Source organism: Monocercomonoides exilis (assembly GCF_001643675.1).
Source record: "Monocercomonoides exilis strain PA203 chromosome Unknown scaffold44-821271, whole genome shotgun sequence".
Classification (NCBI taxonomy): domain Eukaryota; phylum Preaxostyla; order Oxymonadida; family Polymastigidae; genus Monocercomonoides; species Monocercomonoides exilis.
In genome coordinates this window covers 68,332-90,325 of record NW_027150589.1, presented here as the reverse complement: position 1 = coordinate 90,325, position 21,994 = coordinate 68,332, and the positions used below count along the sequence as shown (strand labels likewise).

General features: G+C 35.8%; 6 protein-coding genes across 6 annotated transcripts in view; 3 read left to right on the top strand and 3 right to left on the bottom strand.

Moving 5' to 3' along the window:
• Positions 1 to 183: 183 nt before the first annotated feature.
• MONOS_3135 (uncharacterized protein) lies at positions 184 to 483 on the top strand (the record flags this gene model as incomplete). Its single annotated transcript, XM_067873113.1, has 2 exons — positions 184 to 266; positions 330 to 483. The coding sequence occupies 2 exons, from the start codon at positions 184 to 186 to the stop codon at positions 481 to 483; spliced, it is 237 nt and encodes a 78-aa protein (XP_067721866.1).
• A 3,059-nt stretch (positions 484 to 3,542) lies between these two features.
• On the bottom strand, positions 3,543 to 5,143 carry MONOS_3134 (putative cell cycle control protein). Its single transcript, XM_067873112.1, has 6 exons — positions 5,069 to 5,143; positions 4,878 to 5,011; positions 4,448 to 4,816; positions 4,237 to 4,372; positions 4,082 to 4,159; positions 3,543 to 3,819 (listed from the first exon to the last, which is right to left on the bottom strand). Exons 1-6 carry the CDS (start codon positions 5,115 to 5,117, stop codon positions 3,731 to 3,733), a joined length of 855 nt encoding a protein of 284 aa, XP_067721865.1. The 5' UTR covers positions 5,118 to 5,143; the 3' UTR covers positions 3,543 to 3,730.
• A 13-nt stretch (positions 5,144 to 5,156) lies between these two features.
• MONOS_3133 (uncharacterized protein) lies at positions 5,157 to 7,185 on the bottom strand. The gene is made up of 3 exons (XM_067873111.1): positions 7,045 to 7,185; positions 6,834 to 7,000; positions 5,157 to 6,775 (listed from the first exon to the last, which is right to left on the bottom strand). The coding sequence occupies exons 1-3, from the start codon at positions 7,115 to 7,117 to the stop codon at positions 5,396 to 5,398; spliced, it is 1,620 nt and encodes a 539-aa protein (XP_067721864.1). The 5' UTR covers positions 7,118 to 7,185; the 3' UTR covers positions 5,157 to 5,395.
• Positions 7,186 to 7,240: 55 nt separating this feature from the next.
• On the top strand, positions 7,241 to 10,434 carry MONOS_3132 (pyruvate phosphate dikinase 2 (PPDK2)). Its single transcript, XM_067873110.1, has 3 exons — positions 7,241 to 7,309; positions 7,436 to 8,742; positions 8,991 to 10,434. Exons 1-3 carry the CDS (start codon positions 7,271 to 7,273, stop codon positions 10,279 to 10,281), a joined length of 2,637 nt encoding a protein of 878 aa, XP_067721863.1. The 5' UTR covers positions 7,241 to 7,270; the 3' UTR covers positions 10,282 to 10,434.
• A 1,316-nt stretch (positions 10,435 to 11,750) lies between these two features.
• MONOS_3131 (putative efflux ABC transporter, permease domain protein) lies at positions 11,751 to 15,720 on the top strand (the record flags this gene model as incomplete). The annotated part of the gene is made up of 8 exons (XM_067873109.1): positions 11,751 to 11,755; positions 11,793 to 11,840; positions 11,991 to 12,041; positions 12,099 to 12,288; positions 12,345 to 12,400; positions 12,469 to 12,520; positions 12,641 to 12,880; positions 12,987 to 15,720. The coding sequence occupies 8 exons, from the start codon at positions 11,751 to 11,753 to the stop codon at positions 15,519 to 15,521; spliced, it is 3,177 nt and encodes a 1,058-aa protein (XP_067721862.1). The 3' UTR covers positions 15,522 to 15,720.
• Positions 15,721 to 17,150: 1,430 nt separating this feature from the next.
• The window catches only part of MONOS_3130 (dynein haevy chain, unidentified), a gene marked incomplete at both ends in the record, with an annotated part of 32,424 nt that continues 27,580 nt past the window's right edge, over positions 17,151 to 21,994 (bottom strand). Inside the window, one exon of the mRNA XM_067873108.1 lies at positions 17,151 to 21,926. Within this exon, the coding sequence (XP_067721861.1) occupies positions 17,151 to 21,926 (4,776 nt within the window). The remainder of the gene's footprint in view (positions 21,927 to 21,994) is intronic.

The following is a 21,994-nucleotide window of genomic DNA, read 5'->3' as shown; positions in this document are numbered from 1 at the left end:
TTCAACATTTATTTATGATCCGATAAATAATAGTGAATGATTCATCCATTTTTGTTGATGTTCTGATATTTCAGCCGTCATTCTCCGTCCAGCGATATCTGCCTCTGGGATGGAACAACACATGATTTAGAGCATATAATTTTGATGGCTGAATTTTCATAAGAAAAGGCAATTGGGAAAGAAATGAATGTTGTGGAGATTGATTTCACAGTGATTGGAAGAGGTGCGAATGATGGAAGTTTTGTGGTTCTGCATCACATATTAATGTATGTCTTTTGGTGGATTATTTGTGTTGTTTTTATTTGAAGAGTTTTTCGATGTTTTGAAAGAAATGATTGTTTTTGCCTCGATTGGCTGAAATGGACACTTTTGGCAAAAGAGAAGGGATACATGGAACAAGGTTATATGAGCATTTGGATTGGGTTTTTGATGTGTTTTTCTCACAGAAAGAGATGGAATTTCAGTTCAAGGGAAAAAGGATAAAAAATGGAATGAGTGAAAATGGACATTTTTTTGTTGAGGCAAAGGGGTTGCAGGAAGGGATATTGTTTGCAATTGGTATGCGACAAACTCTGTTTTATTCGACTTTTTTCTTGAAAATACTTTTTATTATTTTTATTTTTTCATATGATAGGAATATGAAAGTCATTAGAGAAATGAATGATGCATTCTGTTTACAGGGAGAATTTCTTTTGAGGAAAAAGATTAAAATGGGAAATGGAGAAGAAAAATCAGGTTGAAGTCTGTTTTTTGATTGAAAAGGGATTGAAAAGGAAAAGAACAAACTGCAATGATGATGGTGAAAGCAAAGAATGGAAGAAGATGTCATTGAACAATTCCTTCGAACTTTTATGAATCATCGAACATCAGCATCGTTTTGGAAGAGGAAATGGATTTATGTTCACTCATCAACTTATTCAAAGATGCAATAAAGAAATGATTTAAATGAAAAGTATTTCATTTCTTCTTCAAACGCATCTCAAATATCATCATCCTCCTTCTTGCACAACCTTCTTCATCATCATATGCTGTATCAGAAATGATGCAAAGGGAATGATTATCTGGCTGATCTATGAGAATTCAAGCTGTTTCCTTTTTCCATTGAACTGCTGAGAAGAGGAAAGAAGAAATAGGAAAAATCATCAACTTCGTCTTCATTGCTTTTTGAGTCATCTTCATCATCCTCTTCTTCATTCACAGGAATGGAAGGTTTTGAAATCGAATCGAAGGAACAGGCAAAATTTCATTTGAATTTTCTGATTGGGAAGAGAAAGAGGCAAAGCAGACAAGCAAGAATTTCATTCTTCTCTTCATTGATATAACTTTTGAGCTCTTATTCCTTTCATTTTTCAACTTCAAACTTCACTTTATTATTGGTAATCTTTCTTTTGTCTCAATCTGATTCAACTCCGATTTGAATGAGCCAACAATAAATGTTTGTTGGGGACGCACAATATTGTTGCTGAGCTGGGCCAGTTTTCACTTCAATGTCTTGACAAATTGATAGGCACGCAAAGCAATTTTGAAGAAACCGATGAAAGCTCCTTTCACTCACTCTCTCTTCTTTTTCAAGCTTTCAAAACAAATGCACATCATATTTTCTTTTTTTCTTTTATTATTGTTGTTTTTGTAATTCAAAAATAAAAATGAGAAAAAGGCGATTTAAAAACATAAACTTGAAACTTGGAGAAAGCGAGAGCCAACCAAAAATGATGGATTGTTCTCGGCAAAGACTGAAAAAACAAAAGTTGAATAAAATAAAATAAAATATGAAAAAAGAAACCGGAGGATGAACACAAACAATCAACCGTTCGCGAATAAATATCGAAGAGGCATGCAAAGCAAAACAACTCAAAATCAGACAGCAGTAAAAAGGCTTCAAATTTCATTCAAAAGTAAGCAAAATAAATGAGAAAAGTCAAAATAGAATATTGAATAATTAAATAAAATAATAAAATAACAAATATACAAATGTGAGGATATAAAAGCTCACTAATTTGAAAATATTGAAAGCTTTCATACAAGATAGCAAACATAATTTGTGTGATTAGGGTCAAACTTTGATTGGTACCAATTTTTTTTATTGGTACCTATAAATTTCTGGTTTTTTAAGCATTTGCAAAATAAAAATTTCAACATGTTTATTGTATATTGATAAAGATAAAAAATATTCACCGAAATAGTAAATAGAAATAGTTAATAAGTTTTTGTTTATTTTTCTTTATTTGCAAATGCTTAAAAAACCGGAAATTTATAGGTACCAATAAAAAAAATAGGTACCAATCAAAGTTTGACTATTATCACATAAATTATGTTAGCTATCTTACATAATAATACAACAGATATCGCATAAAATACGGGGCATCGCACAAAATACCGGACAAGATCGATATCTCAATAACCGCAAGAGGAATAATTCTGACAATTTTCCTCAAAATATATCTCGTTAATACAAACTCATTTGATATACAAATCTTTCAAATAAGCTTCATTTGTGCTCAGAAAAAATGATATTTGAATTCTCGGAGAAATTGGTTTTTGAGTTTCTCCGAGATTTGAAAAATTATTTATTTCTGTACACAAATAAAGCTGAAGTGAAGTCTTGGGTACTTTCCCAATAGGTGGACATAACCCATAATAAATATATTTTTCTATGAAAATCAAAAAAATGATGAATTAATAATATGTTTATAAACTGCTTAACATATTGTAAATAGCTCTTATTATTTCTTTGTTAAGTATTTTTTGATGTTTTTCAATTATGTGATCTTCAAAATGTTAATATTTTAGGGTTTGAGTTGATAAAAGTGCAACTGAAGAACAAGAATATTTGTTCATGTGGGTAATTCTATTTGAAAAGTCGCAAAAGTTAAATTTTCAAATTAATCAAAAATTTCATATCTCGATCAAATTTCTGTTCCTACTCATGTAACCTCACCAAAGTGGAGGACATATTTTGACAATGCCATTTAACACATTCCTGTGAAGTTGAATGAACATGAACCGAAATTTGATCAAAATATGAAATTTTTGATTTATTTGAAAATTATACATTTGCGACTTTTCAAAAAGAATCACCCATATCATCAAAAAGAAATGTTAAAGCTGAAATAAAAATGATTGACTCTTGAATATGCCTGTTCACTTTTCAGCGTTCATTTGTTGTTATTGAAAAAAAATTGAAAAACCGAAAATTTTGAGCAAAAAACATGATTTCAAAAATATTCACCCATGAACTTCTTCGTTTCATTGTTCTTTTATTAAAGCTCAAGAACGAACTTTCTTTTCGAGTATTCTTCTTGAAACACCGTATTTTCAAAAATAATCGTCATTCGTGACACTTTGCTTCCAAAATTGTCAAAAGGAAAAATTTTGAAATAACAATTAATTTGTATATTTCATAAGAATATTTGAAAGAGAAAAGCACATTTATCGTTAAAATATTTTTTTCGAAATCGCCTGAAGAAATATATCGCAGCCCACTTCTTCAAAAATTTTTAAATTTCCTCAATTTTATCAAAAAAATTTATCTCTCTCTTATTCAAATAATTTATAAGATAATTTTTGCAGGAATATGGAATTAAACATAATAAAGAAATAAGATGAAAATAAAAAATTAAACTGGAAAATCAACTTACTTTGATGAATTGAATAAATTACAAATTAATTTCAAAAAATGAAATGTAAATAATACTGAAATGAGTTGATGTGATATGACATTTTCATTTAATTAGTCTTTTCGTTTCTCGATAAAATGCATGATAAATAAAAAAATCGAACATATTGCTAAAACGAATGCAAGGACAAGATATACAACACCTGAAATCAATTTTGCCAAATATATATATATATATATATTGCAATAATGTCAAAACATTTCATTGGATAAAGCAGCAGAATAGTATCATAATTGGATAAAAAATTTTTAAACAGAATTAGAATAACATCACATATTTTATCAATTTCATTCATAAATTATCATTAAGTATAAAAAATCGATTATAATCAAAGAAAATAAAAATCAACGAAATATAGTTTAAAACATCATTAAATCAATCACCATAAGTAATGTTCTGCAAACCTAATGCTGTATTTTTCTTTCCAAGCCAAGTGTTATTAGAAAGAATAATATCCTTTCCTTCTAATGTGATGTTGTAATCTTAATTTCGAGTATGCAAATAATAAACAACACAAATTTAATTTCAATAATGCACAAAAAAAGCAAAAAATACTAACTGTTTGATATTTGTATCATATATTTTCCTGGATTTAAAGATTCTTCAATTTTTCCAATAGGCTTCCGAAAAGTTGGAAGCGCTGCTGGCTTCATCCAACTTATTGCATTTTCTGATCCTACGGCTTTGTATAAAGTCTTTTTTTAGATAAAAATGTAAAAAAAAATTAAAAAAGTTAACTTCTGAAAGAATAAGCACTCAAAAAAACTAACCTTATCAGAAGAAAAAACCAAATCATTTCGAATAATATTAACAGGAGTATAATGATCATCGATATTTTCATATAATGAAATCGAATCATTGAACAAAATCGAATACGCAATCCCACAAAATGGTTGTTCAAAAACTTCCTGATTCTCTTTCAGCCTATAATCGCAAACTTCTTTGTCAGAAGATGTTATTTCATTTCCGAATAATTGTTCGTAATTTCGTGAAGTTACAAATCTTCTGTGGTTTTGATAAAAATTATTCAATCGATAGAAAACGTAAATAGGTGATTTTAATTGATTTTCCAGAGGAAAAGAAATATTAATAATATTTGATAAGCTTCCTCCTTTGTAGGGAATTACAACTTCTCGAACCTGAAAGAATAGTCGCAAAATAAAATGAAAAAATAATGAAATTCGATAAACGCTCACAAACTCCAACAGATGTGACAAGAATTGGGATTCCAAATATCAAAAAAAAGCATGCCATTATTGTGGTTAAAATAGCTAGTTGTATGGAACTACATTGCGGCATTAAACCAGGTAAAGTTTGTTGTAAAAAATTACCGCCTTTAAGGAAATGAAAATTTAATGCACTTCCATTGAAATACAAAAATAATAAAATACTTGAGGATCCATTGTCCACTACCCAAATATATTCTTCAGATTCCTCCATTTTGCTTTTTATTAATTTTTGATCGTAAAAACCAATATAAAAACAATGAATTAATTTTTTTTTATTTGAAGTTAATTGGGGAAAAATTCTTTCATTTATGAAAAAAAATAACAATTTGTTCCAAAAAATTTCTCCAACCTTATCATAATAAGTCTTTCATTACCACGTCTTAAAAGAAAGTGGATAAATTTAAAATTTGAGAAAAATATTTGTTGGAGTAGAATGGAACAAAATTCAGAAAGCTCAAAATTTCGTCCCAATTGAAAAAAAATCCTCTTTCATTTTCTTTTCCTTCCTTTTTTAATACATTCACCCGCAATTGACCATCCATCATCCGCATCATTTCGCTTCTTCGCTTGTTTTGATGAACAACTTTTTGAACATAGATTAACTTCATTGAGATCTTCGCCAAACGGCTGATCCGAATCATTTTGCTGGCTGCATAAAGGACAGATCGGAAAAGACATTCCATTCTCTTCTGGTGAAAATGCAATTTTTTCCAAAATTGATTCACCAGAAAACTGCTCCAGTTGAATCGAATCATCCAAAAGAATTTCATCTTTCATTGGAACGATAAGATTTGACATTCTTTTCCTTCTCTTCTTTTCTTTTCCTTTGCAACAATCTTTTTGTGCGTCGCTTGGAGCACAAACACCCGAACTTCCGTCAGTCGTCCGCGGAGTTTGGAAAAGATGCAGGAAAAGCTGAGAAAAGGCATTTCCTGCCTCTTTCGGAAAGAGCTTTTCAGAGCATTGATGAGAATCGAACGAAAATGGATTGTATTTGAGCGATTGTGGAATGAGTGAAGGTGAAATGTCTGACAGAGAAGAGGAGGAAGACTCGCTCGAAGTGGATGCTAATGAAGAAGAAGAAGAAGAAGAAGAGGAGGAGGAGGAAGGAGAAGAAGAGGAGGAAGAAGAAGAAGAGGAGGAAGAAGAATAAGTTTCCATTGCTGGAGAAGTTGATAACAGCAACCCGTCTTTTCCAATCTGAGGCTGTAGTATTGTCGCAGCTGAAGATAAAATAGCATCTTTTTCGTGAAGAATCGAATCTGACTTTGGAACTGAAGTGGATGCTCCAATCTCTGATTCCCTATGCTCCAATGGATTACTCGGCTTTATGTCACACAGTAGCGGAATTGGCTCAGAAACAAGGCGCGGCTGAATGAAGCTCGAATACAAAACAGAGAGAAGACAGCGCTTTTTAGATGCTTTGCGCCCCGACCCAATAAATTCTGAATGAAATCGTATCGAATTTCCTATTATCGCACATTGTTCAAGTTGTGGATCGAACAATGACTGAAATGTTGCAGCTTTTGAATCTTCAGGCTTTGAATGACAACAGGTCTGAAAAAGATGAGATAAGAGAACTCTACAAAAGATAGCCTGACCACAGTGCGGCATAAAAAATAATGTTACGCCAGATGTTGAAGGATATGACTTCGGCTGTTTTGCTTTACCATCGTCTTGTTCCGGCAAAAAAGAATCAGAATCTTTTGAATGAACAGATTTGACCCACTTTTTTATGATATCTGTGTGAGATAAATTACCCAAAGGTAGACGTCCTCCTAAATTTGAAGAAAGAATGTGAAATCCTAAATTAAATGCAATTTCTTCATCTTCGTGCTCGCACATAGGATCAAAAAATAAAGGTAAAGCCTAAGTTCGTATCAAATATTAGAAATTTCACCAGCCATACAAACTACAGAACACACACATTTGGAAAAAGATCTTTTATAATCAGTGAAAATGCCATTTGCCATTGCGCATCATGATCAAAAGATATTTTCCCCAATCCATAGCATACAAGAGTTTTAACATTCTTTTTAACTTTCGATTCTATATTCCTAAGTTGAGACGTTATGAAAAATGCATTAAAAAACGCTATCTTCTTTAATAAAAACAAAAAGACTAAACATTTGTCACACAAATTATTCTTTCATAAAATGGCGAAGATGTCATAAAATTTTTGAAATCCAAAATTCTACTGCAACTCTTCATCTTTTATTCGTCATCAAATATTTGTATAATTGAATAATTCTAAAAGAAAATTGAAGTTCTTTTGAGATGATCGACACTTAATATATTTATTTGTTCTCACTCATAAATTCCGCATTTGACTTCGGATTTTTCTGAAGTTAGATCGAAGAGAAGATGACACGCTATGTCTTTATGTTTGATGAGCATCCTAATGTTTGTCATATAGATTATTCTTTATAATTAATGATCGTTGTCTTTTTTATGTTAAACGTTGCTTTCATTTTAAATGTAACTTCGTTCTGTCAAAAATTTTGATTTATCGAAATTCTAACTCTTTAGCCTTCCAAAGAGATTCTTGGAGGAAAAGGATATGGTCTTGCAGTAATGAGCAAGATTGGATTGCCTGTGCCATATGGTTTCACAATTACAACTGAAACATGCAAATATGGAAAGGATCTTCCAGAAGATGTTGTTAAGCAGATTGACGAGCACTTGATCAAGTTGGAGAAATCATCAGGAAAGAAATTCGGTGATCCTGAGAACCCTCTTCTTGTGTCTGTTCGTTCAGGTGCAGCTGTTTCCATGCCCGGTATGATGGACACAGTCCTCAATCTTGGACTTAACGATGACACCCGCGCTGGACTCGCAAAGAAAACAAACAATCCTCGTTTTGCTGCTGATTCTTATCGTCGTTTCATGCAAATGTTTGGAAATGTTGTCATGGAAATTGAACATGACAAATTCGAAAAAGAATTGAACACAATCAAAAACAAGCACGGGAAAAAGCTCGACACAGATCTTACCACCGAAGAACTCGATGAAGTCATTGTTGCATACCGCGCTCTCATTCAAAAGGAAAGAGGAGAATTCCCAACTGATCCAAAGAAACAATTGCGTATGGCCATTGATGCTGTGTTCTCATCATGGATGAACCCACGTGCAATTGCATATCGTAAATTGAACGATATCCGTGGACTTATTGGAACAGCTGTGAATGTTCAGATGATGGTCTTCGGAAATACAGGAGAGACTTCCGGAACTGGTGTTGGATTCACTCGCAACCCATCAACTGGTGAAAATGTTGCTTATGGTGAATATCTTCTTAACGCTCAGGGAGAAGATGTCGTTGCTGGTATTCGTACTCCTCATCCAATCAGCGTCATGGAGAAAGAACTTCCAGATACATACAAGCAACTCATGGATGTGTTCCACAAACTCGAGGAACACTTCAAGGATATGCAAGATTTGGAATTCACAGTCGAGGAAGGAAAATTGTTCATGCTCCAATGCAGATCTGGAAAACGTACTGCAGCTGCAGCTGTTCGCATTGCAGTCGAAATGGTGAAGGAAGGACTGATCACAAAGGAAGATGCCATCATGCGCATTGAACCAAACAGCGTCACACAACTTCTCTTCCCACAACTTGATGCTGAGGACAAGAAGAAATTCGAAGTGTTGGCAAAGGGTCTTCCAGCTTCACCTGGTGCTGCCATTGGAAAATTGGCATTCACAGCTGAAGAAGTGAAAGAACGCGTTTCAGCAGGCGAGAAAGACGTCCTGTTGTGCCGTGAGGAAACATGCCCAGATGATATTGAAGGAATGAACTTGGCCAAGGGTATTGTCACTGCTCGTGGTGGAATGACAAGGTTTGATATTTGTGATAATATAAGAATATGGTATTATTGAGAAAAAGAAAGAAAAGTATATTTTTGAAAACATGGGTGTTACAAGATGCAAACCTAAAACGTTCCTTACTGAAATAAATCATGTGGAATGTTTTTTCAAGCTCAACAGGGACTGAGACATCCGTTAATTTTTTCAATTTTTTGTTATTTTCAAAAATCTCAATATTTTTTATTTAATATCATTATTTTTTTTCATTTTTCATTTATAGCCATGCTGCTGTTGTTGCTCGTGGTATGGGAAAATGCTGCGTCTGCGGATGCGGTGACCTCCATATTGATGCAGCTACAAAGACAATTTCAGTTGGATCCAAGAAATTTGGACCTTCAGATTTCTTCACACTTGATGGATCAACCGGTCAAGTTTATGCTGGAAAAGTCCAAGTTAAGGATGCTGAAGTTTCAGGGAACTTCGAAACAATCCTCAACTGGGCTAACGAATTCAAGAGACTTGGTGTAAGAACAAATGCTGAGACTGAAAGAGATGCCAAGAAAGCTCGTGAATTTGGTGCTGAAGGTATTGGTCTAGCAAGAACTGAACACATGTTCTTCCAGGGAACAAGAATCCGTGCGGTTCGTGAAATGATCTTGTCAGAAAACGTTCAAGGACGTGAGGTCGCTTTGGCCAAGCTTCTTCCACTCCAGAAGGGAGACTTCAAAGATTTGTTCACAGTCAACGAAGGACTTCCAGTGAACATTCGTCTTCTTGACCCACCACTGCATGAATTCTTGCCGCAAACACCAGCAGAAATGGAAGAGATGTCAAAAGAAATGGGCGTATCAGTTGAGAAAATTAAAGTTTTGTGCACAAACATGCACGAAACCAACCCAATGCTTGGATTCCGTGGATGCCGTCTTGGTGTTGTCTACCCAGAAATCAGCCGCATGCAGGTTCGTGCTATCATGGAAGCTGCTTGCGAAGTTGTTGAATCAAGAGCTGACTTCAACTTCAAAGGTGTTGAAATCATGATTCCAGTTCTTGCACATATGGAAGAAATGAAAATGCTGCGTGAATTGGCTGTTGGTGTTGCAAACAAGGTTCTTGAAGAACACAAACTCACCATTGAACGTGTTCCATACACTGTTGGTGTGATGATGGAATTGCCACGTGCATGCATCCGTGCTGATGACATCGCTCAATATGCTGACTTCTTCTCATTCGGAACAAACGATCTTACTCAGACAACTCTTGGATATTCTCGTGATGATGCAGGAAAATTCATCCCATTGTACTTGGAGAAAGGAATCTACGAAAAAGATCCATTCCAGGTTCTTGATCAAAATGGTGTTGGTGAATTGATCAAGATGTCTGTTACAAAAGGAAGAACAACAAAGCCCAACCTGAAATGCGGTATCTGCGGTGAACATGGAGGTGAGCCTTCATCTGTTGAATTCTGCCACCGTGTTGGCTTGAACTATGTTTCATGCTCTCCATTCCGTGTTCCTGTTGCTCGTATTGCTGCTGCTCAAGCCGCCATCAAGGAAAAGCGTGCTGCTAAGTAAATAACTTGGTTTTGCGAAGAGGAAAAGATTGTTTTAGTAGTTATTTAAATCTGAAATATTTTTTCGATAATGACAGTTTGAGTGTCTTATCAATTCTCGTTATTTTCATTTATTCATCCATTCAAAGAATGATATGATTATTTTATCATAAAGTTTTTTTTCTTTTTGGTAGAAATTGTGAATTAGAATTAATCATTGAAGTGATAAATTAAATGTTTATAAAAAAACCTATGAATTTTGTTTATTAATAAATACTATTAATTGATGCGAGATTAGAACAAGAAATGAGAGTATTTCATAAAAATATGGATAAGATAAAGATTGCTGAATGTTGTTTAACTGATGGAACAATGTTTTTATTCAATAAATGAACAACTCATCCATGAAATGAAGATTAATAATGACAAATTGTTGATCAAAATTTCCGGCTAGTTGAAATGGTAATGGATAATTTTTAAAAACGTTTCTTTACTTATGGTTTGAGTTTTTAGATCTCAACCATTTATTAACTTTCGAGAAAGGAGGATAAGAAGAGAAGAAGCCATTTTTTAAAATTTACCTAACTTATAAGTTCTGGTAATGAAATTCGATATAACAAATGAAGTCATGAAAAGTGGCAACATTATTTCTATCGGGTCATTCGACTGGAACAAGAATTTCTTCACTTCTTTTTTATTCCAGAAAGCTTTGCGATAGATTTTGGATTTATCCAAAAATCTACAAGAAGCGCATGACCTGGATGTTCGCCGGAGTGAATACATTAAAATTTGATTTAGTAATTTCTGTTTAAAGTTGTGGGTTTAGAATGGGAAGTTTTATTGATAATTATTATTTATTCTATTCAAAAACATTTTTAATAAAAATTCTATAAATGAAAGATAAAATAAAAATACGAAAAATAATCTTTTAAAAAGACGTTTCAAATGTATTTAAATTTCAGAAACTAGTGATTTCGAAAATTGTACAAAAAAGTTAAAAAGTTCCATTTATCGTTTGAACTGTTTTTTCCACGAAAAATTAGCATTTCATTTGAGATATTCGATTTAACTTGTTAGACACCAGTTAAAAATGATTGAATCAGAAGGGAGTTTTAAATTTTTTTGGATGTTAATGGAGATAATTAATTGATTATTTTATTCCTATTTTTTCATTTAATGATATTTCATTAATAAAAATACATATCAATTACTATGTTTAATTTTGTATTGTCTTATTAAAAATGAAAAAAATATTCAAGCCAGGATTTCTGTTGAATAAGAAAGTTTGATTTTTGATTGTTCAGTCGATAAGAAGCGGAATGATGCAAAACACAAGGATTTAGTTTTTCGAGTCACGTATACTATTTATTTGTTGAAGATGATTTCTTAAAAATGTTCGTTATTCCATTAATTCATGGGAAAGAATTGTTTATCATCTACTTTTTGATCAATTCCAATTTATTTTTTGAAGATATTCGAGTAATTCAAAAAATGTTGTTAAACATCTTTAAAACTTGTTGTTATTATTTACAGATGTTTGCTGCAGGATAAAGATAGAATAATGAGTTTCGACATGAGTTAGTAAGACCATTATTATATTTCACATTTATCATCCGAAAACGCGACACTTTCTTCGCAATTAATGACAGCTGCACAACAAAAATTTTATTCTAGTCAGGGCTTATATAAAACTAAATGTTGCACGAATTGTGGTTTTTATTTGATTGAAAGTGTACGTGAAATTCAATCGTCAACATGTAGTTACATTTGGGGATTTTTGAGGTTTTAAATGTGTTTTCTCAAAATGAAATTTGGATTTACTTTTGCATTATCACACAGTGTATTATTGGTGAGCATTGTCACAGCTCTTGTTGTCACTGTTAGCGATAATCTTCCAGCTGTCATTTTGATGCTTTCTGAGGATCAAGCTGGAGAAATCGATCTTCGCATAACTGCTGCATCTTCTGCAGATAAATATGGACTAAATTCAACGTTGGCTAACATGGTCCTTGCTGAAACTGATCCAGCTGTGTGAATTTATGATTTATTTTTTATTGATTCCAAATTAAACAATTTTTCAAAAAGCTTGCAACGTTTTCTCCTCGTATCGTTACTGCATCGCACCCGTATAATCCTAATACGTTTGCGTTTCCATTTTTTATTGTACACTTTTGTAATCATAATTATTATTGACTGGATAAAAATTCAGAACTGTAAGTGCATCGAATACTCAATTGCTTGTCATTGATACTAGCAGAGAGGTATTGATTGCTATTTTTATTAAAAAAAAAAACATCTTTATTGCTTTCCGTTCCATTTTTGTAAATTTAATAAATAATTAATTGCTATAAATACATTCTTTTTCATAATAATTTATTCAGCGTGACTTGGACATAGGTCGTCAATGGGCATCTCCACCAATTCCAAGAGGAAATTCCATTATAACGTCTTCTGTGGCTAGACAATTAGATGTGAGTATTGGGGATTCTATCGAACTTACCATTGATGGTGCAAGATTTTCTCCAATTACTGCTGATGTGGTGAAATCAGGGAATCCTTCTGCAATATCTTCAGTACTTCCAATGATGAAAGAAATCAATATATCTGTTAAAGTCTTTGACGTATGATCACAAAATTTGAAGTAAAAATTAACCTTTCTGCTTCAAAAATTATTTCTTCTAATTTTTTATGTACAATGTATTTTTTCTTCCACAATAAACAAAACAGATTGTTGAAACTCCGCTGCAGAAAACAGCTGTGCGTGATGCAGTTTTTATGGAACTTGATTGGTTTTGGGAGTCTGTTATCGAATCACTACCAAAAGATGTTTTTATATTCGTGCCGCGCTGGTACTGGTACTCTGCAAACATTCGCGAATATGTCACAGAATTCATCTTCTCGGCAGCACAGCCGAGGCACAAGACTTATCTGTCATTTGACACAGATGGAGTGAAGGCGGATCTGGTCGCGTGGGCATCAAAGATCCTATACACGCTTCAGTTTGATGAGCTGCAGGCAAGTCTCCGCATTGCCAGCGTGATGGACAACTACGGGATGCTCAGCATGCTGTTTTCGATGATGTCGACAATTATCATCGCTACCCTCGTCTGCCTTTCTGGGCTGCTGCTGTATTCGCTCCTGCAGATTTCTGTGGACACGCGTGTGTTCGAGATCGGCGTGCTCCGAATGATCGGATTCAACAAGGTGAACACAGTCGGACTCATTTTTGTCCAGGCGCTCACTTACTCCGTCCCTGGGCTGCTGTTTGGCATTGGAGGTGCATTTGGCTTGAACACTGTTGTTATTCGCGCGCTGGTTGAGACGTCTCACATTCCGCTGAGCTCAATGCTGTCTGTCAAGGCTATCCTCATCACAGCAGCAGTAGCGTTCGGCCTCACACTGCTGTCTGTGTTCTTCCCAATCCGCTCGGCGCTGTCGCAGAACTTGCACGACGCTATCGACAGGAACCACTCCAAGAGCAAAGTCATCCACGTGACCATCGAACGCTCAGAGGATTATGAGAAACCCTGGATGGCTGTGTTCAGCGGCATCCTATTCACAGTCGTTGGTGGCCTTGTCTACTTGATCATGCCAGACGCGCTGCTGTCGCTGGACTTTCCGCGGATTTCCATCATCTTTTTCCTCTTGCTGTTCATAACGCTGCTCGGTGTGATTGCTCTTCTGATGAACTTGGAGTATCTTTTCGAGAAGGCCTTGGCCACAATCTTCCTGTTTTGGGAGTCGAGTGCTGTGAGATCGCTGGCCCTGACGAACTTGGGCTCCCACCGCCTGCGCAACAGAAAGACAAGCCTCTTGTTCTCAGGCGCGCTTTCTTTTGTGATCTTCCTGTCTATCGCATTCTCCGAGGTGCTCAGCGGGTTCAGGACAACGACATATATGGAGCACGGCACAGACTTGCATTTAAGGGCAACGAAGGATTACGTGAGAGCAGACAGCAAAGCTGCATACATTGTGCATCCCGAAGAACTCGAGGCAATCACTGACAAATATCCAGATGTTGTGCAGAACGTAGCTTGGGTTACACACGACTTCGAGACGCTGTACTCAGAGCCAGTCAAGACGCAAATATCCAACAGAGGCAGGTCGCATTCATTTTACTTGGATATGTACGGAGTCACACCGAACTTTATGGATGCGATTAATCAGACGTATATTCAGATCACCGACAGCTGGACAGGCGGCGGAGCCAACATCATACGCGACTTGTATACTGGGCAGTCAGACAGAGAAACAGCCACACCGTCGATCGCTTCTGACTGGAAGGGAAGCGGAGAAGGAGTGCGGACGATGCTTCCAGACAGCTTCCGCGAGATGATGGGAGCGAAGGCAGGCGACTCATTTGAGCCGCGTGTTCTGTCGCTCCTTCCCTTTGAGAAGAAAGCCATTCCGATTTTGGATAAAAATTCCAAGCATTATTTGGAGGAACTTGGAAAGGCGCTGTATCAGCAATTGATAGAAATATTGTACAACAGCAATTCGTATATCTCTTATTCGAATGCTGTCTCATCATTCAACGTGACTGCAACTGGATATGCAAAGCAGTTCCCGTTTTTCTCTTACGGATTCGAGCCGATGAAATTTGGCAATTACATCAGAGCACCGTTTTCGATTCCTTCGTTTCTTTCCATTCTAGGCAAGGAAAAAGGAACAACATCATTCGACAACCTCAAATTCAACCAGGTGTTTATTACATATAAACTCAACGCTACACAGGAGAGGAAGATTGAACTGCTGAATGAACTCAAGATGTTCCGCTGTGATCCGTCAGATCCTTCGTCGAAGCTGTCTATTTGGGAATACGACGACTTCAAAGGAACGATGAACTCCACAATGAGCATGGTGAACCTGATTCTGATGGGGATCACCGTTCTGGTGATGGTCTTGTGCTTCTTTTCTCTGATGGCGTCGATGCACACGAACGTGATGGAGCAGCATAAAGAAGTCGGAATTTTGAGAGGAATCGGGCTGTCGCGCTTTCAGCTGGCGCGTGTGTATGCTGAAGAGGCGTTTATCCTTGTGGTCACAGCTGCGTTCATCGGGATTGTCACTGGGCTGTTTGTTGGATGTGTCATTGCATACCAGTTTGCTGTGATCCAGTTCCTTCCTGTTCAGGTTACGTTCCCTTTCCCGCTTGTCGGCCTGATTCTGCTACTATCTGTTGTTCTGGCTGTCCTGTCAGTCATTGCACCGCTGTGCCGCCTTCTTAAGAAGTCCATTGTCTCCACCATTCGAACTTCTTGAACTCTCGCATCAATCTTATAGTGATAGTTAAATAGTCATCTCTTCTCTTCTTATTTTCTTGACTTAATATCGATGCTGTTGCCATCCAAATTAAAAATTTGGAGGGTTTCTCTTCGAGATAGCGAAGATAGCAGAGATTTTCAATTGAGTCAAAGGTATAATTACTGTATGAGCTGTACAAATGCCACCAATTTTCTTTTGTTCAGAAAGTTTATATCTATTAGCCTAATTATTCTACATTCAATCTTTTCTTTTAGTTTAGATTTAAACGAAAAATGATTTATAATTTCTTGAAAAGTTATATTTGAGCAAGTTTTCATAGTTATTGGGTATATCCTTCAAATGTACCTTCTTATCTTTTCATTCATTTACAATTAAATAGTATTGACGAATGTATCACAAGTGCTTGCACAACATTTTGAACATGTTGTTTATTAGATATAAGCATTTTGTTAGTTATTTTGTTTTATTTCTTATTGTCTATGTAATTGCTTCTGATATTCTCCCATTCTCGTTAACTTTCTAGTTAATAGTAATTCACTTTCTTTTGTTCACTAATTAGCTTATGTCCACAATCGCGACATTGTTTTATTCAGATATCAAACATATGTTTACCATGGTAAGAATTTTTGACTGTTTTATTTTCTTTTTCTTTTTTTCTTTTTTCTTAGATTAGGATTATTTATTTTTTTAAAATCACCTTATTTTCTCTTTCTACTTATCATGTAAATTTACAACAGTTCTTTTTATTCATTTACAAAAGAAAATCTCTTCTTTTATGTTTCTGTTTTATTTGTATTTTTTTGTACGTTGAGATTTTGCTTTACGAACTTATTCATTTTTTTAAAAAGAACCATTTTGAAGCAGTTGCTTTTAATTCATTGCAAATTCAGATTTCCAGAAATATTAGCAAACATATGTATTTGTTTTATAAATCTACTTTTATAGGAACATTTTAATGATATTTCATTTTATCTTTATCTTCGTGATGTGATTCCCACTTGTGAATGTTTGATTTAACAATTGTTCCAACCCAGTTGCTTTCTATGCATTCATCTCATTTGTGTAAAATTTTCTTGTTTTATTTGGAGAGACTTTGGATTTACAAGTTTAATAATTATATTCGTTTATTTTTTTTGCGATTTTTTAATTTGTTTTGTTTTAATTTTCTGTTATTGCAAATCTAAATTCTTCTATTTGCATTTATCATCATCGAAACATCTCATTTTAATGTTTTATTGTTCAGATTTCTGATATGAACATAACTTCAACTGAAAATCTCACATTTTTTAAAAGGAGAAAGGAAACAAATGAAAAGCAGTTTTAAGAAATGATTTCATTTTTCCACATTTATGAATTTTAGTCAATAAAATGTTCAATAACAATCAAAAAATCAAAAAGTTTTAACACCATACATTTTTCACGTTAAAATGTTCGTTGGTGTTTATTCATCAATTACATATATGATTAAAAAAATAATAAAAAACTTCTAACATATTAGCATCATCAACTAGTATGACATTAAACGGCATGCTCAGTTAATGAATGAACAAAAAAAACTTGAAACAAAAAACTCTTTCTATCAAACAATAATACAACACAATAAAATTTACATAAAAAATTAAATTTTTAAAACTGCATCATCTTTTTCATGATTGCTCGATTGAAATCAAGATACATGTAACACCCAGAAAGCTCCCATTGCGCAAATGTGTCAATATCCACAAGAACGCTAAATTCAATATTATCCTTAAAAGATGAAGAATAAACAGAAGTTTTGTACACTTTATTGGTTGCTGGCCTACGAACAATCTCAGGTGATGTAAACGAAAAATAAGAACTTGGAATTGCTTGATTGGTCGATAAATATGATGGAAAAGAAGATGGAAAAGTAAAATTTTGCATAGATGGAATAACAGAAGTTGGTGAAGTCAGTTGAGATTCAGCGTAAGTGTGCTCCATTTGAATGTCTTGCGAATCTTTATCAGAGGGACGCAAATATTTCACAAGCTCTTCAATTTCTAAGTGTATGTTGTTCTCCTGATTGTGGAATGTGGAGTGAAGTACATCAGTTGGATGAAAGACAGGAGAAATCAACTCTCGTTGCGTGTTGCTTTCGTCGATTGAAAAATCAGGTGAATGCAACGTTAAGTGACAAATAGGATATTGAGTAGCAGTCTTTGGAAGGAAGCATAAAGGACACAAATCGATCAAGCGGCACTCTTCAAAGTCCCAAGCAAATCCATGAAGAGCAATCCCGCTGATTAATATTCCTTCCTTTGGTATCTTATCAACAGGAAGTGGAAGAAGTGGGTTGTGTGGGAAAAAGGATAGCTTAATTGAGCAATATTCGAAAAGCGGGAATCTGTGGCGCTTCATTGTGCGAAATATTACTTTTTCTTTTTCCTTTTTCATTTCGTGGAGAATGGCGGAGGCCATCATCTTTGGTGAAAACAGAAGAGAGAAATGGCAGATAGGAGAGAAGACAGAGGTAAACACATTGGAAAGATACTGATGCGACAACGACAGCCAAGTTAAAATATCTTCTTTAGATAAGGACAGATAACTTGGAAAAGGGAATAGTGAAAAATCAGCTTCTGGCAGATAGCCAGGAATGAAAGGACCAAAAGGAAACATGTGACTTCCAAAATGTGTCGTTTGATGTGAAATAAAGGCGGCTCGATGCGCAATCTCAGAGGTGTATGAGGTGACTGTGCATTGATGCGTTATGAGTTCTTCGGCAAGTGCACTGTGGATGTGGACGAATCTGGCAGTTTGAATTTTTGATAAATAACGCATAACCGACAAAACATTAAACGGCTTTGGAATTGCCATCAGAATTTCTAAAAATACATCGTACATTTTGTATCGATATTCATCTGTGGGCGTTTTATACTTTTTGGATTTCAACGCGAATTTAATCGAATCAAACAGAGTTTCAGAACGAACAGAGCATGCGATATCTACAACACTTGACGTAAGACCAAGTAGATAAAAAGGAATTCTATTTGTGCAGCGTTGCTTCAGATCATTAAGAAGTCGCGTCTGGTCGAGGCAGTTGCCAGAAGATTCGTGTTGATAGCAAAATGTGAATGGAGGTGTTGATGGAGTAGGAGAAACAAGAGGCGAGCCAGACAAATCAAACACAATAAGATCAGACATATCTTTGATTGGAGCAAAACCAAAGAAATCAAAAGACTGGCTCAACATATGAATAGAGAAATATCTGAGGAGATACAAAAGAAGGAAAAAGGCTTCCTGCTTATTTGTACTAACCTGTGAAAAGAGTGTTATGAACAGCGTAATGCGCATGTTAAGGAAGTCATGAGAAGTTGTTGGCCTTATTTCCTTCCCATCTGCATCCACCCACAGATCAACTGTTTCACGTATTACAGAAATCAGTTTTAGCAGAACAGGCTGCCCAAATTCATTTGGATCCAGCAGAGTTGTCACAAGCATGTCGCTGTGCTGCACAGGTGCTTGCCTTGGATGAGTTATAGCACGCGCAAAATGAGCGATGAGAATCGATCGCATTCGGATAAGTGCAAAAACAAAACAGAGAGAAAACAGCAATCGATTCCAAATGGAACATACAGAATGGCTCAGTTGCTCAGGAGGAATCCACGAAACAAGCCGCTGCAGCATATCGGAGAATCCAAAATCGAACTGTGTACCGAGCACATCGAGCGGAAGCATAGTCGAAAAAGAATAAGGAATTGGCTGCACAGTTCCAGGAGAAGTCAGCACAATATGTGATGAAAAGAGATTTGGAGGTGGAATTATTGGATATTCTGCTAGTGAAAGAGAAGAGGGAGTGCCTAATTTGGTTGTTGTTGAAAGTGCAGGTTGATACGGACTGTACCGAACAACTGACTCAAGCTGAGATACTTGCGCTTTTGTCAAGAACAAAGGCTCAACCACCGATGAACGATCATGAATTCCATAAACGAAAAACTGCGATTGTGCGTACTGCTTTTCGGAAAGAAGTGGATGCATAAGTACAAGTGCTTCTCTTTCTTTTTTGAGCAGTTTTGACAATTCCTCCACGGCGTTGTGGCGGCTTTTTCTGCTTCTTATTTCAATTTCTGAATTCGTTTCATGCTCCGATGATCCAATGCTGCTTGAGAGATGTTCTGAAGGTGGAATCAGAACGCTATGGTTGCTCTGATCTTCATCACTTTGTCTGTTTTGAGCTTGTGTTTTTGTCTTTTGATCATTGACGCCAACACTATTTTCGCTATATATTGATTCATTTCTATTTTGATTCAGCTGCTCTTGTGCCAACAATTGTTGAGATTGATGATTTTGATCAACTGAGAGTGGCTCAACAATGACAGGTCGATGAATGGCATCTGCTTGCAAAGCAGGTCGAAGAGCAATTCCTTCTCCAACTTGCTCTGACAGTTCTTCCACAGGAGCAGATGGCTTCAGATGTATCAGCAGTGGAGAAAGCAAAATAAAAGAAGGATCATTCACTTTTGAGAAGAAAGCGGAGAAGTTGAAAGGAAAAGAACGGGAATACACAGACGTTGAAGGATGAGAGAAGCTAATCAATTTGTTACGCAAATTAGCCGAAAAAGAATCAGAAACAGGAGTAAAACTAGGAACCGACAATGCTTCTGGTAAATCAGCACCTCCATCCATGGCAATTCGGTCTTGTGTTTCATTTGGAATTAATTTTTGCTTTTTATTTTTGCTTACTGTTAGGTCATTTTGATACAACAAAACATTGAATGGAATGAAGTTTGAGTGAGTTAATTTGGTAGATATTGCGGAAGTACTGAGATATTTTCTGTTAAATACAGCCTTCGAGATTCCAGGAAATAGCGTAACATGATATGGAAGTGAAAGAGGACCAAGTGTTTCCAAGATGTATGTTTCATCGTTGCTTGTTAGTTGTGGTAAGTTCAGACAAACAATCGCAGGAAGATCCGCAGAAAGAGTTGTGCGTATATCATTCAGAACATCAGGCTGCTCTTCTAAGGACAGCATTTTAACAGAAGGATATGTGATATTGAACAAAATTGCTTGAGTCTTCACTGATTGATTAGCCGAACTTGATGAAGATGCATCCGTTGCATTGCGAATGGATTGAACAATTGCTTCAATCATCTCAAATGTCTGCTGACTACATTTCTTCAGCCTCTGATCGCCATGGAATCCCCTTTTCACAACTGAAGAAGTTGACGAAGAAAGAGACTGTGAAAAGCTAATGTACGGAAAGACATGGAAAAGCGAAGGAGGTGAAAATATGAATGTGATCATATGCGGTGTAAATGAGCCGATGGAATTTCTTAACAGAAGATCAACAGGCTGAATGATTGGCAGTGCATGTCCAAAGAATCCAGCAACAAAAAGGGAAAGAGCATTGAAGCTTCTGTGTGGAGCGAGATATCGGATGATGATGAGCCGCTGAATGGGTGCTATCAGACGATTGAAAGAACAGGGAATAGGCTCTTCCTCCATCGTTTTTGAACTCAGCCAAGTAGCCCACATTTCTGGATTGCTCAGAAACGAAGCACTAAGAGAATCTTCTGTGCTGTTGCTACTGCTGCGATCACTGGTGTACTGAGATGATTGCTCCAACGTTGTCATAAAGAATGCATCAAACGACAGCATTTTATCGAGAGTTTGAATTACGTACCAAAGAACTTTTGGATCCCAACTTGTTTTCGACCAGTCAATACTTAAAATACGATCCCAAACAGGAGATTCATATGGATGTAATTTCTCTTCATCACTTGGACCAACAAGAAGAGGAGCATCAGCTAAAAGTGAAAGCCATCGTGGTTCAGCCTTTTGAGATTCTTCAATGCGCTGAAGATCTGCTCTTAAGCAAGTCGGAATAGAAATTCTCTTTTCATTCTCTTCTGGCTCAACTATTGAGATGTTGATATTAGACAACTGTTCCAATTTTGCAAGTGCTCCTTCAGCTGAGAAGTCTGAGAGAAGCGGATTAGATTGAGAAACGTTGCGTGCCTCATCTTCAATGACTAACCCTCCTTTTTGTATGCTTTTCTTCTTTCTTTTTAGGGCTTTAGCAGCCAATCTCTGCTCCTTTGTCATTATGCCCATTTCAAAAATTGACATATACAATGTTACAAACATAGGCATCACAGTGGATAGCGTAGTTTCTGTGTTAACATGTATTTTTCCTCGTGGTGCAAGATTGTAGCAATGCAATATCCGATCCAGAAATCGCTGAGATATTTCTCTCATTAGTGAATGCACTCGTTCGTGAGACTTTTCAGTGGATGAAGCACCAACAGCAGATTGTGCCAAGTTCTTTGCTATTTGATCCAGCTGCGTGTATCCAAATGGATCGGTCCAGCTTGAATCTGAAGCTGTAACTGGGAGAGATGCAAACGCCCAGTGGAGCTCTCTCAATGATGTTGACTGAGATGTCTGTAAAACGCATTTGATAGTGTCAATTAGCAAGACAAAGAACTGAATGCTGGTTGGAACACAATAAT